At 40.2% G+C, this 17,300-nt stretch overlaps 1 protein-coding gene across 1 annotated transcript; it reads right to left on the bottom strand.

Annotated features, from left to right (window-relative positions):
• Nucleotides 1-1,936: 1,936 nt before the first annotated feature.
• On the bottom strand, nt 1,937-9,487 carry mpzl1l (myelin protein zero-like 1 like). Its single transcript, XM_077020077.1, has 6 exons — nt 9,275-9,487; nt 8,018-8,190; nt 6,686-6,896; nt 6,021-6,150; nt 4,392-4,497; nt 1,937-3,693 (listed from the first exon to the last, which is right to left on the bottom strand). The coding sequence occupies exons 1-6, from the start codon at nt 9,345-9,347 to the stop codon at nt 3,592-3,594; spliced, it is 795 nt and encodes a 264-aa protein (XP_076876192.1). The 5' UTR covers nt 9,348-9,487; the 3' UTR covers nt 1,937-3,591.
• Between the last annotated feature and the right edge of the window lie 7,813 nt (nt 9,488-17,300).

Here is a 17,300-nt window from a genome sequence, read left to right as displayed (position 1 = left end):
TTCTCTTTGGGCCAATTGATGTGTTCTTTGGCAAATTGTATTCGCTTCAGTACATGTCTTGTTAATAGATTAGCTTCACACAGGCGTCTTCTAACTGTCACAGTACTCACAGGTAACTTGAGACTTTGATCATGCTGGAGCTGATCATTGGCTGAGTCTATGCCATTTTGGAAATTCTTCGATCCATTTGAATGGTAGAGTTGCATTTTCTTCCATGTCTCTCTGGTTTTGCTCTCCATTTTGAAATGAAAAAAAGTGAAATGTACCATATTTTGTCAATTGATTTTTCACTGAAATCAAAATTTGTCCTCTGCATTTACACATCTGTGCAATTAGAACACACACACAAACTAGTGATTACTAGGGGGCTGTGGTGCACACATGCCCAGAGCAGTGGGCAGCCCTAGCCCGGCGCTCAGTTGGGGTTAGGTGCCTTGCACAAGGGCACCTGAGTCATGGCCTCATGCCTGGGAATCGAACCCATGACCCTCTGGTCACAAGACCAGTTCCCTACCACCAGACCATGACTGCCCCAAGCATTTTCAAGCATTGGAGATCATTTTGGCTGAAAAGCATATTATTGTCTGCACTTCTTTATAAGTTTTACGCTCTCCAATCAACTTTTTAATCAAAGTTCGCTGCTCTTCTGAACAATGTCTTGAATGACCCATATTTTTCAGGCTTTTATGGAGAAATGCATGTACAGCATGTGTTGGCTTCACCCTTAAATAAGGGACACCTTATTCACACCTGTTTCCTCACAGAATGATTGTCTTTATTAATTGAACTCCATGCTATTATTTTGAACACATTCCTTTCAATTAATTTTTCAAATACACAGACTCAATAGCATGTATATCATGAATGCAGAGTTTGTTGGCTTTCTAAGAATCTACTAGTAAATTGTTTGTCATGTAGTAATATAATTTATACCAAAAACAGTGATTAATCTGGTTGGTCATATTGGACTGCTATTATTTATTATTTTGAACACTACTGTATGTATATATATATATATATATATATATATATATATATATATATATATATATATATAACACATATTCAGAGTTAGGGAGAGTAGTTTGCAGTATAAACAAACATATATCCTCTGCTCAACTTGCCATCTCAAATTTATTCTCAGACGAAGGCATGGAGTACATCTTAAATCGCTTATTAGACGTGCCTCATCTCTTCGTGCTGTTTCATTTGGTTGTGTAAACTCCAGCTAATTTGTCATGTTTCTGATGTGCGTGAAATAAGATATTTCCGCTTCACTGTTGCTCAGCAATAGCCACTATACCCAAATTGAAAAACCTGCTGAGTTTAACAGGTCAGAGAGTTCTTTAGACGGTGACATAATGTGTTCTGCTTAAACCTGGGGACTTTGCTTCCCCAAACTTTGGCTTTAGGCCAAACTGAGTGACGTGGAAATTCTTAACTTGATCGTTGCCATTTAACTCACCAAGATCATTATCTTTCCAAAGAAATCTCAATGCAAAAACAATACAGAACCAGTCAATCTTGTCTTTACGGATTTTTGTGGGCAACAGTAAACTAGCCTAAAGATCATTATCCCTATCTTAGGTCATGTGACTCAGTGACATCCGATAGTCTAATTAAGCTCCAAAACAGGAACATCCTTTACAGCCTTCCAAAGAAATTCTAGTGAGCAGTAAAGACCCAAGCCCTGTAGCATAACCACTGAACATACAATCACAACCCGGCCAACAAGACTTCTGCAGAAGACTATATGCAGCTCAGATCTCTGTGCATAATGTTCTTAAGCTTTTCCGGATTGAGGAAACTGGAAGAAAACATTTGTAATTCAAATTAAGGGGACAAAATTCCTGAAAAAAGAAACACGTTAAGTCCTCAGGAATGTAAATAAAACAAACTGTTCACTCACTTACACACTTTTAAAGACCAAAACACTGAATTGAATTATTCTGATTTTTTTTATATATTTATATATATGTACATATGTATATAAAAATTAGACAGATACAGTGGTTTCATATACAAAATAAAAGTGGGTAGAACATATGTAAAGCCTGTGGCAGATCAAGTGTAGAAATGAAATGTTAAAGGCACTGATTCACAATGTTCCAGTTCTCTAAAGGAATGGTCACTTCCTACACCAACACACTATTCTCAACAGGATATAGGACTAGTTTAAGTCAAAAAACATGCTGTAGAACATAATGGACTTTTTTCTTTCTAACAAAAAGTACAAAAATGTACCGAGTAGCCCAAAACAGGCACATTTTAACAATGCAATGCTGATGTAAACTGCAGTCATGTGAATATATTCCAAATTGGAGTGTTTGAGATTTAACAAGACATTTAAATCATAAAACAACAACGTAGAGACGTGCTACTACAAAACAAGACTGCTTCAAAAAGGACCAGCATAATCACTGTAAGGAATGCACATGACCATTCATTCATCACAGACTGGGTTCGCTCACCATTAATTTAAGATAGTTTACCCTTCCTAAAACAAAAAATAAAGAATGTCTTGTGTTTCAGTATGATCGAATAATGTGCAAAAGGCAACATTTAAGACTTCAAAACTGGAATAGAAAAAAAAATCTAAGGAATGTTTAAGACTATTTCTAAGAAATAGCCTTGGCATGCCGACTGACCAAAAAAAATAAAAAAAAACCAAACAAACAAAAAAACACCCAAAACACCTTTTGCACATTCAGACATACACTGTACAGTACACCATCAATGATTTGGACTAGTACTTGTAAAAAAAAATAATAATCAAAACACTTTTATAGTACAGTAAGGCTGATGACTCGAGACCTACTTAGGGCCAGAGGTCTTGTACACTTACAATGTAGGTGGGAGTTTACCCCTCAACATCCCTCCCACCCACACCCTGTATAAAAGACCTTACTATTTAGGACTAAGCTTAACCTGGGTCTAGAAAACTGGCTCATAATGCTATCATTAACAACTTCAACACAAGTGGAGAAAAATACATAAAAGTTTTTTCAGTTTTAGTTGTAGATTACTTAAAATCCATGCAACACAGCACAAAGACATTTATCTGTACAATTTACACATAATTTAGACAAAAGCTCGTTCAGTCTTGATTTCTGCTGTGGTCCGAGATGCTAAAGTCAGTATCATACAAACTAGTCTAGAGTGACCATGCTCAGCATTCAGCCAGGAAGCTACAGAAGAGACATTTACAACACGTACATTAACAGCATCACAAGGTGGCAGCTTTAGTGTTTCTGTTCAGTGGGTTGTAGCGCAGTGGCAGAAACAGAAACAACGGCCCTGACTTAATGGTAGCCTCATTTCTGAGATGTGGGAGGGGAGGAGGTTGCATGATCAGCTCCATGCGCATATGCAGACATGTGGGAAGCTAAGAGAAAGGACTATAGAACCAGTAACTGTACATTAACTGATATTAGTATGCAGTTATGCTACGCGAAGTTATTTTGAAGCCTCTGCATATATGTGATTCATTTAATATGTGAGACTGTTGTTCGTTCAGAAAGGCCTTTAAAAAACAATGTGAAGACGGTGCGTTGCTGGAGGAAACAGGGCTCCGCCCACCCTGCGCTTGTTCTAGTTCTTACGAATGTCAGCGTATACCACGGGCTCCATCTTGTGGAAGGAGTTCAGATTCTTGCTGGCAGAGTGATCCAACTGGGCATATATCACCGGGCCCTGAGGAATAAACAACAAAGAACATTGATCAGAAAGAGAATAATAATAATAATAATAAAATACTGTAAAAAACAAAAAAATGCTCTCTAGTAAAATGCTCTCACATCAGGACCTACAACACAAATACAGATTAGTTCATCTCTCTAAGTCTTTGCTACATGCATGTAGTGTTTGAAATGTACACAGGTAAGAAGGGTCTGAAAATGTTTTCCCTTTACATCAGGATAAACCTGCTGTGACTCTGGACTAGACTACACGACACATGAAGGTTTGAGGTGCTCCTGCTACTCTGGCAGCATAACGATGTTACTAGACCACATCACTGACACGTCCCAACCGCTCTCTGTAGGGAACACAAAACTATGTCGGACAACAAAATGGAAGACCGTGGTCAAGTCTGGGCACATACACTGTAAACAGGGCAGTGTAAGAGCATTGCGCACACACACACACACACACACAAAAGAGACCCAAAATCTAAGGCAATGTGGCGATGTGATAAACACTTTTTTTATTTAAAAAATTATTATATTTTGTTTATATGGTAGACAGAGTTACATAAACAAACACCACCCCAACCCATATGGTGTCACTCATACTGAACTAGACACAGGCCTGCCCTCAAAAGTAAGCAGGCTGGGATCTAGACACCCACACTCCCCACACACGCTCACACCCTGCTCACACCCTCCTCATACCTGTACCGGGGCAGAGGGGCTGCTACACCGTGAGCCCTCCGTGCTGGACTCGCCTTTCTTGCCCGGCCGAGGCGCCTGCGTGCTGACGCTCTCTACGGAGGTACAGCTACGGCAGGCACGTTTCAGCCCGAGGTCACACGTGCACGAAAACCAGCGGCGATGACGCACAGACAAGGGCCCGTGCAGACAAACACACAAACACGCAAACACATCCCAGTGGGAAGAGAAAGATGGAGACAGGGACAAATGTGATGAAAAACATGACACAAGCGATATGGGCATTTCGCTGATGACAAATATGAATGAGGAACAAATCATTGTTTCAGGCATTAAGCAGAAGCTTCCGGCAATTCAGCATGTTCAGAAAAGTCTTAGCAAGCTGCGCACTGAAAGGCTTCTGCTTTTCCATTTGTTGAACTATTATGTGACCATGCTAAGACCAACGGAACAAACCCCTGTTCAGCTAGACACTGTGCAGCTAGCTGCTGTGCCGTGGCATACCTCTGTGTTTCTCAACTCTTCACTTATGTGTTCACACAAGTGTTAGTGCGGGTGCAGGTGTGGAAGGAGGGACAGAAGAGAATGTGGTGCTCAGACAGCGAGGAGATGAGTGTTAGTGAAGAATGAGTGGAGAGACACTGCACACTGCAGGATGTTGGGACAACACACAAGAACACAGCTCACTTTCTGCTTGAGCAGACCAGACTCCCAACGACGAGTGTGTGGACAGACGTGGTATCTCAATCTTATTAAGAAGGTGCATTCAAACAATGAGTGGGGTACTAAATGCAACAGGCACAATCACTACAAACTGAAAGACACAAAATCTGGTCCCTTGTGATGGTTTAGTAAATTTGTGGAAAGTTCAAGAAATTGTTAAACACACCTGTTTAATCTGGTTATTATAGAAAGTATTATTATTCTATCCTTTTTAATAAAGGATATAATATGCTTGATGCAGTGCTTTAAAATGATTCTGGAATATCTCAAGTTAATTTAATGCTTCAAAAATGACTTCCCATAGTCTTCCATAAGACATAGAACAGAAGTCAGTTTCCAGGTCAGGACATGCCCTACAGGGCCTGAATACTGCCAGGGAGGGGCAGCGGGCTTTGTTAAAGCATTTATCCCCAGGGGAACACATGGGAGTGTACCGCCATGCCTTGCTTTGGCAACATGAAGTTCATACGCACACACACACAAAAAAAGAGAGGCAAAGTCACTTTAAGACACTGCAAGACAAGCAAATATGTTGAGAAAAAACTATTTTACCAAAAACCAAAAGCAACACAACACCCCGACAAGTTTGGCTGCTGTCTGGGAGAGTTAGCACCCCAAGCAGGGCCAGCAACCCCCACCCTGGCCACCAAGTGCAGGGGTTAGTCATGTCAGAGTAACATCAGGGAGAGTTAGTCTAGACTGACTTGTGATGTGTTTAAGTAACACAGATGTGACAGGGCCAACCAAATTCACGAATCATTACTGTGTCTGAGCGTTGTCCGCTTTCTTCAAACGTGCCTCCCGTCTGTTCAGATATTATAGTAGGGAACACAACACTTCCGCAGCATAGTGAAACCCCCAGCATAGTTAAATCTACAATAACCTCCAAGTGAACTTGGTTTGGCTTACCCTTCGTAGTCACGGGGTGGCTGCATTAGTCTCAAGAGCAGGTACGCAACAACAGCGATGATGACAACTCCGATGATTGCGCCGATGACCGCTCCCACAATCACCGCTGGGCTGGTCTGAGGGAGTGCTTCTGTGGAGAGCAACGTGATATCATCAGCATGGACAGTCAGCAACTGAGAAGGGGAACCTCTCGGTAGCGCAGGGAAAACCCTGCGTAGAGTTCGTTCGCACTACCCGGCTCGGTACAGCGCACGCTGGCGACGACGTATGGCATTATCATTTTGCGAGACCGAGTCGTGCTGCGCGAGCCGAGAGCCGGCTCGATGATGACTTAATCCACATCAGCTTCATTCTCAGCAGATAAAAAGGTGCCAAGCAAACTGCAGTTGGTAAACAATGTAGGCTTTTGAAACACTCAGGGTGTGTGTGGATATGACGCTCACAGTCAAAATGTCATTTTAGCTTCTCCAAAGAAATGTTGTATTTGTTTGAATCCCGCGAGAGGGGCCAGATCACGTGCAGCACGGCAAGAAACGTCTCTCAGCTCCTCCCACTCTGCGGCAGGCTAGTCTCATGGACCGCGACGCGAGACACACTTCATCACCACCAAGCCGAGCACTGACGTGCTGTCACGGCACTGAGCGCGAGAATACCAACGTGCTTACCTTTCATTACCACCCTGAGTTTAGTCAGTGAAGGTTTGCCACTTATATCGGGAGGGTTCTTCACATCACAGGAGTATGTTCCGTTGTCCATGAACTGCATCTGAGTAACACGGATGGAGCCATCCTTGTGGTTCAGGTCTCCAGCCCATTCCACTCGGGCTTTGAACTGAGGGCTGTCTGGGAAAGCCTTCCCACCCAAGTAGTAGAAGATCTGGAAGACAAATGCTGGACTGATCAGTTCACAGCAACAGCGCGTACCAGCCCCCGGCTTCGACACGGCCTCCATGGAGGTTCAGAATCCCAGTTCTACTCCTACAGCTGCTGCTACACGTGTGCAAACATATTAGTGCGCTACTAAAGCAACAGCCCATCAACATAACAGCCATCACAAGCCTTTTCTGCAGCTTTGAACTGGAGAAACAAAATGAAGATGACTTAATTTCCGGTGGCTATGCACTTCAACAGCAGCAACATTACCAGCATTGCTGTTAACAGTTCATTTTGGCCATTACAGCATTTTCTAACCCTCTCTCACATAGGTGCAGTGACTCCATTTCAGTGGCCAAAAAGTAAAAGGACAAATTAACATCAACTTTTATATAAAAATACATTTAAAACAGAAACACTGTATAAGAACAGGGTTCCAGCATTTAGTGCTTGAACCCTAAAAAAAGCTGCAATGCCACACACACACACACACACACAAACACACACACACCATATTCAGTGCCCCCTTTCTTATAGGTGCACAGTTACAGACTGTAGCCCATCTGTCGCCATTCACAATTCATCAGCCACTCTCCCAGTCCGCACTGGTCTGTTTCTGAACACAGGACCACTGTTATATGGGAGGCACAACTACCACCTTACCCTTACAACCTTAACCCACACTCCATGACCAGGGGCATGTTTACCAGACACAGCAGTGCTGCGGTTATATGTCCATCAGTGTCACTGTTGGTATGAGTGTGTACCGTGAGGCAACAGCAACTCTGTGGCCAGAACTTCACTACATATAACATGTAAATAGGATGTAGAATACAAAAAGTCCACAGCAACAGAGGGGCTACACATTCATAAATTTACACCAACGTGGTGTTTCTAATGACGTAACTGGTGAGTGTTTATATAATATAAACAGTGCATAGTGCTACAAGGGAAATTGCATGATAACATCAGCACAATATTTATCCAGGTCAACTGTCAGTCGGTCCGAACCAGTTCCTAACAGCTTCACACTGCACAATTTCATTCAGTGTCTTCCCATCTACAATTCTCACACCAGCATCATGAAAGTTGAACGAATGGTGGGGGGAAAAAAAAGAATCTTACAGCTACACCAGTAGAATCTGGAGACCCCTCGGGAGTGAAGGACCAGGAGACTGATGCTTGACTACTGATCACTTCAGTGGATTTGAAAGTACACCTAAGTGTACCCGTGGTTCCGTTTTCTACAAACACTTCTGGGCTGGTATACACTTCTATAGTAGCAGCTGGGTACATACCTGTAGAAGAAACGTAATGTAGAAACTATAGGTTACATGACTGCAGAGTAATCCTCATTTATGTGGTCTTACACAATATACATGTTACAGGCAACTCTGTACGCCATCCTTGCCAAGCACTCAGCGATTAGGAGTACGGAAAAGAAACTGCTAAACTAATCGCGCAGTTTGTACAAGATAAACAAAATAACCACCATAACATTCGGCTCTCTGCGTGTAATTAACATTACAAAATGTAAAATACTGATAGCTGGCTATGAGATACTAGTTAGCTCTAGCTGTGAAGCTACACCCTAAACGGAAGCTCACACACTAGAGGGAGCTTGTACGAGATGCTAACGAGTGGTCGTTCTTGGCAAAAATAAACATTACAGTATTTATTGTTGTTCTATCAGGCGTCTTGTTGATTTGTTCCGACATGAAGAGCGATGCTAAATGAAAAGCAAGCATCGCAGTGATTGAAAACATCGAGAAATTAGTATCATTCGCTAGCTACGTTACTTTTGGTGAGACAGCTAGGTGTTAGCTAGCTACCGAAGCCATTTGATAAAATATATAAATGTTAGCCAGCTAGTGCTAACTAATAGCTACGGACGTGTTCGTCTTACTTCTGAGTGGAAAGTGTTTCTTTTTTCTGTAAAGAAGAAGTAAATAACCCTGAATAGTGTAAAGAGGCCAGACAACTAGCTCGCTAGCATAGCTGCCCTAGCTAACTTAATAAGCATAGCCAGCGGGGTGGGTTAAAAACTAGCTGGCTGTCTCTTCAATAGTTATCGGGATTATTTGGGTAAATAGTGACATATACATTATGTAAATTGATAGCTAATGTTATTAATGTGCGACGTAACTTAACCATCCCAACCAAACAACCATTAGTAAACATTTGAACTTGGGTAACTAGCTAGCCAGCCAGCCAGCTAGCAGTATATCCGTTGCCACCCAACAATACAGCATAACACAAGCTAGCTGCGCTGGTTAGCCTCAAATCTCAGCCATCTCGAGCTAGCCATCTGGTTCCTTAGCACAGCGTTATCGGGAGGATTATTCTCTTATCTAGTGGCGTCCAATAAAACGTTTAACTCACCAATTATGGCGCATAACACAAAGCAGCAACATAAAACACTCTGGTAGGCAGCATCTGAGAGTCTCGGTTCCATACTTTTCAGCACATAAATAGAAAATCCCTGTACCGTGTTCACACCGCCTAACCTGACCGTGTTCCTGCGAACTGAAGCTGCACTGGATATCTGCGCTGAGCCTGCAAGGTGACCGCGGTTCTTCACCAGGAGGACCTGCCAGACGACTCAGGGCTCGGCCCCGAAAGATTATAATATAATGCCGCGACAGTGCTTCCACAGGGGATTAAATTAGAATACAGTGACAAATAATGTTTAATTAAGAAGTTCAGCATTTAGTTTTGTTCCTTATTTTGTATAGTATTTTGTTTACAAGGACAGAGTCGGAAAGAAGACAAGCATTCAAATGAACAATTCTGAGTGAAAGGGTAATTAAAATATGGTCATATCAATAAGGTAAATAAAGGAAGAGCATTCTGTGTGTGCTGAGCTGCTTGCTGTGTGATCTTGCAGCTTTTCTCACCAATCCTGATATCATAATAACTTTTGTTCACTAAAACATGGAGTGTTTTTCCTAAATTGGAAAACATGGATTTTGGGAATACATTTTCTAATTATTTTCAGAACATTTCTGTAATAATAAAATATACAGTGGGTACGGAAAGTATTCAGAACGCTTTTAACTCTTTGTCCAGGGCCGTAACGTGACAATGGATTTTTAGACACGTTATTTATCTAGGGTTGCCACCTAGGTCTGACAAAAAACAAGGACACTGTCATACTGACACAGGGTGGCGAGTGTAATCTTGTCGACGGGGGGGCGAACGAAATGTTACCGGAGGGGTTTAAGATGGACACAGCGAGAAAAAATAACAGATTTAAAGTGTCCAGAAACAGTCTGAATCGTGGTTTGAACTAACCTAGTTTTTTTGCCGGGACCGAATATTAAAAAGAAGAAAAACCGGGACAAACCGGGACAGCCCGGGAAAACCGGGACAGGTGGCAACACTATATTTAGCACGATTTATTAGACCAAATATTATTGTTATGGCAAGTGGACAGTTAGTTAGTAATATTGGGTTAAACATTCGTGTAAAAACTATACAATATTCCAATTTTGTACTTTAATTTTCATTCATTATTTTCTTTTTTTGCCGTAGCAGAATGAAATTAAACCTGTAACATACATGAAATCAGTTAATCTAAAGGTATAGTATTTCTACATGGAAATTATTCAAATTAAGAAGCGTACATTAAAAAATCATTAATAAGCAATGTGTAAATCAAACTGTAAATCAAGCTTTGCGAGGTACACAGTGTAGATTAAAACACAGTAAATGGAACAGTGTGAATTACACAGTGTAGATTAAAACACAGTAAATGGAACAGTGTGAATTACACTGTGTATATTAAAACAGTGGAACAGTGTAAACGAAACACAGCAAACGATGGCACATTGTGATCTCTGGGTGGGACTGAGATGCTGGGGATGATGCCTGTTGATTGGTGGATGGAGATGATGTGATCTTGAGCTCAGCATGTGCTGTTCAGAGTTCTTGCATCACGCAGAACCTGCTGTGGTGATCATGACCTGCAGTTCTCTCTCTCTCTCTCTCTCTCTCTCTCTCTCTCACACACACACACACACACACACACACACACACACATGGAAATAAGAAGTGAATAGGCTGTTCTTATGAGAGGAGTGAACGGGGCTGTTCCTATGAGGTCTTATGCTGGGTGTAGTTGAGATTAGGGTTGCAACGGTATGAGATTTTCACGGTATGATAACCGTCTCAGAAAATACCGCGGTATCACGGTTATCACGGTATCACAGTTAGTTTGTATATTATTAAAAGATACACTGACCCTTAAAGAAATTACAAGTTTTTTTTTGTTCAATTAACTATTTATTGTAGAAACCTGCAACTATTGTATACAAAATGTCTCATTTAAAAAAAAAAAGCTGTAAACTTGTTTATATAAATACTGCAAAATTAGAGAAACCTAAATCATGGATTTCAGTACAATTATTTAAGTTTAAATTATTTAATATCTGATAAACTCAGCCTGGGTCAGTGTCTGATCAACAACTGTTGTAAACGTCCGTTGTACTGCCACCAGATACTGCAGAAAGAGAGGATTTATTTCTGACATCATCACAATAGAGATTTCTATTTTAAGGCTTTCACACCGAGTCTGGTTTTAACATGTGAAAAACAGGCACGTTAGAATTTGAAAATGAACGCATGTAAATTAATGGCGTCTTTCACATCCAGTGAAAGCAAGGACCATAAAAAGCTAGGTTTATACTTTTCACTAGTGACCGTAGCGCGCGACTCCGCACAGTTCTCTCGTATCACGTTAACAAATACGAGCCTCTTGTAATTCCAGGACGAAACATGAGAGAATGTGAAGACGTTAAGATTGGGCGTTTTGAAAATAAACAACCATTAAATAATGTGATAAAAAGCGAATTATTTCGAGTATATGTATAAATATTTAACTTTATTAAGTTTAACGTGCTGGGAAATATTGAAATGGACCTTTAAAGTGACGTACAAGTGATTTAATTCCACCTTGTAAAGGTGTATGAACCCTGCAAACATGACTTTGTTCATTGCGCTGAGGCGCGGCGCGCGCAGTTACAAAATTCGAGAGGTGCACGACCTCGCTAATCGACAGCGCGTGAGACCCTCGCGCACGGGCGGAGCCACCGCGATTACGTCATTTTCGCCGCTGACATTAGTTTAGCTTTTTTGTTTTTGTTAAAAAATTTGTTAAGTCTGATACACTTTCTGCCATTCTCACCGCTGTGTGCTGAGTAGCTGAACCGGAGCGGAGTTGCGCATGCGCGGGTGAGTTTCTCCGCTGGCTTGCTTTTTACCGGTAATAAGCAAATGCACACGGTATGATAACCGTGCATTTTAATACCGTGGTATACCGTGAAACCGGTTACCGCTGCAACCCTAGTTGAGATGTGTCTATAGTTTGTGGTTTAATGCTGTGTGTAGTTGAGTTGTTTGTAATTTGTAATTTTGTGCTGGTATAGTTGAGTTGGTCTCTATTGTGAGGTGTTGTGCTGTTAAACGAAGATCGAGTGTATCTTAATGAAATTCATTAAAGAAATAATGAGTGTGTGTTAAAAGTAGACTGTACTTCTGTGCTGTGACTGTACTTGTCTGACTCACGGACGTAATTTGGGGGTGGGGGACGACACACACATATCCTCTGCAGTTTTTCAAAAGCCGGTTTTGGTCCCCTGCAGTTTTTACGGTTAAAAACCAATAATATTAAATAGAGACAGATCAAGCGCTAGGACCACGTAGAAAACGACGGATGCCAGTTTTCCTTTAGACCGCCCACAAGCTCATTGACTGGCTCTGCCGTTTCTTGCTAACGTGTTATTGGCCGCCGCGGCTGTCACTCCATCTGGTTCTAGCACGCGAGCTAGCAAACTGTTTTGCGAGGTAATTGTCCAGGAATCCGTGTTCGTCCGCGGCTGTCGAAAATGTGCGTTTGTTCTGCCAGGGTCATTTTTGATCAGGTGGAGGTCCTTGTGAGGTTGTTGTTGGTTGTTCCAACAGCTTCTGCTGAAGCTGAGAGGAGTTTGAGTGCACTGAGGAGGTTAAAGACCTGGCTTCGCAACTGTATGAAACAAACACCTGAACAATGTGGCAGTTTGTCACATACACCAAGAAAGGCTTGATGCCTTGGACAGGAAAAAACTTTGCCAGGAATTTATCTCTGCCAATGATTGAAGACACGTTTTGGTTGATAAGTTGATTTTAAATAAAATGTATGATCAGTACTTGCATAGAATTATGGATATTTTATTCAATTTCTCCCATTCACTTGTCAAAACAAACCAAATTCAGCTTTTTTTACTCAAAAATTATGGGTTATGTAATGTTATGTAAGTGAGGATGTAAATGAAAGCTTCTAGGTTGTGGTTTAGCTGTAAACCTGCAGCAACAAACATTTCTACAAACGTAAAGGAACCGTATTACTCTTACTGCTCTAGTGTGAATGTGTGGGACCTCAAGACCAAACTTCTGTTAGGGTTCGGCCCCGAAAAATTATAATATAATGCCGCGATGGTGTTTCCACAATGGTTTAAATTATAATACAGTGACAACTAATGTTTAATTAATAAGTTCAGCATTTAGTTGAGTTTTGTTCCTTATTTTGTATAGTATTTTGTTTATATGAACAGAGTCGGAAAGAAGACAAGCATTCAAATGAATAATTCTGAGTGAAAGGGTAAATAAAATATGGTCATATCAATAAGGTAAATAATGGAAGAGCATTATGTGTGTGCTGAGCTACTTGCTGTGTGATCTTGCAGCTTTTCCCACCAATCCTTATATCATAATAACTTTTAGTCACTAAAACATGGATTTTGGGAATACATTTTCCAATTATTTTCAGAACATTTTTATAATAATAAAATATACAGTGGGTACGGAAAGCATTCAGAATGCTTTTCACTCTGTTTCATTGCAGCCATTTGCTAAAATAAAAAAGTTAATTTTCTCATTAATGTACACTCAGGACCCCATCTTGACACAAAAAAACTGAAATGTAGAAAGTTATTTATTAGAAATTAAATGTATCAGAAAAGAAAACTGACCCACCGTTTTTGACCAAATTCACTTCTAAATCATTCTAACTGTGATGCTCCATGACCACCAACCCTGACAATCACCCATAACCTTGTTGGACACACCGTTCCAAAAATATGTGAACCCAGGTCTGTCCATCAGACTCCCAGATAGTGAGGTCTCTCCAGACACCTGCCTCCATTGCTCCAGAGCCCATTGTGTTTATATTACTGCAGGCAATGCCTGGCATCTCATACAGTGAGTGTTCAGCTGGACAGCCACGGAAACCCATTTCATAAAGGTTGTGGTCACAGTTTCTTGAGTTGATACTGCTTAAAGAGGCTGCTTTGAACTCCATGCTTCAGTACTCCCATGAGCTCTCAGAGTTCCCATGGACTTCCACTTCCTGGTTGAGCTTTTGTTGCTTCTAGAAGTTTCCGTTTCACTGTAAAACTGGAGAAAACCTAGTAGGGGAGACATTTCTCAAACTAACTTGTGGCAAAGATGGTGTCCAATGACACGGAGTCAGTGAGCTTGTCACTGAGTCACTCAGCTTGTCAGCACAACTTATTGTACTGCTCACGTTTCTCTATGAGAATTGCGTGTAAACACTTTTTAGCAAACGCAGACAAACAGCACAGAAGTGAAACATTGTAAATAGCTATGGTGGTGGAGAGGATTTCCTATCAATCTTTACTGCAGAAGAGCTGTAGAGGTCTGGCTAAGCCTGAACACTCTCTGCTGTCTGTGCAGGAGACAGGATGTGCAACATCCTTCTCTCCACAAACATCTGGAGGGTTTCAGTGTAGTTCCAAGCACAGAGACAGCCTATTTTAACTGTTTGTTTAGTCTCTTCAAATCACTGCCTCTGAAACCAATTCCTCCACAGATGGCCGCAAATAAAATTTCACTTCCACAAAAAAATCTTACACAAGTCCTCTTAATGTTTAAAGTAAACAGTACCAAATATGTTCAAACTTTAAAAAGAAATATAGTTACAATTTTCTTAATACTCAATTATTTTGTAATAAATCTATATAATTGTAAATAATGGACTTGACGCTGCATCAACAGATTTGACAATGCAGGGGTTTTATGAAAATTAAATGTGGCTTGTGAGTTTAATCTGATAAGGAATTATAGCATATCTTATCTATCTTAAAAGTATATCAGTTTAAAGGGTCAGACCAATAGATGTATGACACGACACATTTTTTAGATTACTTCCATTTTTTATTTTTACAGGGCAAGAGATGGAAAGCACTCTGATTGGTAGGTTGGATTGTTGGTGAGGTACCTCATTAGGTAAAGCCAGTATGAGTGGATCCAATTGTTGATAAAAGACTACAAGTGGTAAACAAGAAATCAAAAATAACTGAAAATGAACACCCACTGGAAGCAGGACTATTCAGAAGCAGATCTACTCCACACAGCACTTCTTACAGAGAGAGAGAGAGGGCAAAAGGCAGCAGTATGTGGTAAGAGGCCTCTCCACTGTGATGGAGGAAGAAAGGCGGAAACTCCCCCCCACTGAACAGGTAAGAAAACATGCGACTTTTGTGGGGAACTTCCCACTCGAGATACTGTGAGGCTTGTAACAGCTTGTTGCTGAGACCCAGGCTTCACAAAGACATTCTATTTGTACAAAGAAGTCATCTACTGGTGAGCCTGTTGATAACTAATTAGCAGCGCATAGCTTCCCTCTAGTGGCCGGAGGCCTACACCACAGGGAGCCTCTTAAAGGAGTTATAAATGTTCAAGCTTTTAAAATATATGATCAATTAAATATAAGTAGATTTCATAGCAATTAAAATATGCCACAACCATCTGTAGAGATCCAAATTTGTTTCCCTCTTTTTGGGTGATGTTGCACAGGCTTTGAACCATGACAGAAAGGAAAGTGTATTGGTGGATGGTTTAGCATTAACTGAGTAATAGTATCAAAGGCTGAGTTAATGGGTGAGGCTGAGTTAATAGTAAGCTGAGTTCATATGTGAAGAAATAGAATAGAGATAGAAAGTGAAAAAATTGAATGAAATCTAGTGGTACCAGTGATGATTTTTCAGTCAAAAATGACAAACACACATATGCTGAGTCATTGTTAACACCCACTGATTTACCTGTCCCAAATAAATAAATAAAAAAGGGGGGGGGGGGGGGGGGACTGAAAAGACAGAACATGGACTGAACAAACAAAGTCCATGGATGTATGAGGTGGCCTCCCACCCTCAGCCTGCTACATATGGCTACAGTTCAATAGCCCCAACTATTCTACAAACATGCACTGGGAAACAAATATGACAACAACAGGATAAGGGTTGACAATACCAGGATTGATGACAACAGAGAAGACAACAACAGGATAAGGACTGACAATACCAGTGACCATGACAACAGAGCGGACAACAACATGGCTGAAGTGCACGACAAAGCAGTATATACTCAAGTGTTTAATATGTTATTCATGCTTTTTGCATTTTTAATATATTATTCATGATTTTTGGAGTGTCAATATGTTACAAGGTGACAATATAAGAACAAACTTATGATTTTCTACCTTTTTCTACCATACTTTTTATATTCCCCATAGCATATTCTTCTTAATGAAATGAGGTCACCCACTTAACATAATTGGACTCAAGTGATTATAACATCCTGCATCTTTGATATCATTATAACAGGGTTGAGATTGTACAATGATACATTTTTTATGTTTATGCATAAAAATCAGATATATTAAATAAAAATGTATATTTTTACCATTATTAGTTAAATTTAACATAAAGACTCAACTCAGTTTAAGATGAAAATGTTAGTTGTCCTTTGATTAAACACAGGGACCTGCCATTTACTGGATTTCTTTGAAAGCTTTGAAACAAAAGTTTAGGTTTTTATGTCAAAATGACACATTTCTAACCATTTCATAACCTTTTATATATTTACTAATATATATATATATATATATATATATATATATATATATATATATATATATATATATATATATATATATATAATGTAGGCCTATGTTTTATTTATTAAAATGTCAAATGTCAAAGGGATAGAGAATGTCTTCAAATGCTGAAATGACCCATGTTAATGTAGCAGATTTCGTTCCTCATTGGAGAGAAGGAATGACGATACAGCTAAAACATCTACAGTACTCTGATATAACTGGAATAATGAAGCGGGTGTCTTTGCCTGTAGTAGCCTACTTACATTTCTCCAATATTATTGCTTCCTATTATAGTCAGGGTTGGAAGGGTTACTTGTAATTCCATTACAGATTATAGATTACAAAAAAAAAGAAGATATCTGTAACCTAATTCACATGATTATCTGATTACGTTACTTTTCCCATTCTGCCTTAAAATAGTCTAATCAAAAATACTTAATCTAAACACAAATCAGTTACTTCAGTATACAGGTA

This window comes from Brachyhypopomus gauderio, chromosome 10 (genome assembly GCF_052324685.1).
Source record: "Brachyhypopomus gauderio isolate BG-103 chromosome 10, BGAUD_0.2, whole genome shotgun sequence".
Taxonomy (NCBI): domain Eukaryota; kingdom Metazoa; phylum Chordata; class Actinopteri; order Gymnotiformes; family Hypopomidae; genus Brachyhypopomus; species Brachyhypopomus gauderio.
The sequence above is the reverse complement of the archived record's forward strand: the minus strand, read 5'-3'. Positions and strand labels throughout refer to the sequence as shown.

Bases quoted from the DNA above. Each gene is read 5' to 3' on its own strand.
- mpzl1l (XM_077020077.1), bottom strand. From the start codon at position 9,347: ATGGAACCGAGACTCTCAGATGCTGCCTACCAGAGTGTTTTATGTTGC. The intron at 8,191-9,274 runs GTGAGTTAAACG...TTTCTTCTACAG, and splicing joins TGTGTTATGCGCCATAATTG to GTATGTACCCAGCTGCTACT. The intron at 4,498-6,020 runs GTAAGCCAAACC...TGCCTGCCGTAG, and splicing joins CCACCCCGTGACTACGAAGG to CTGTACCTCCGTAGAGAGCG.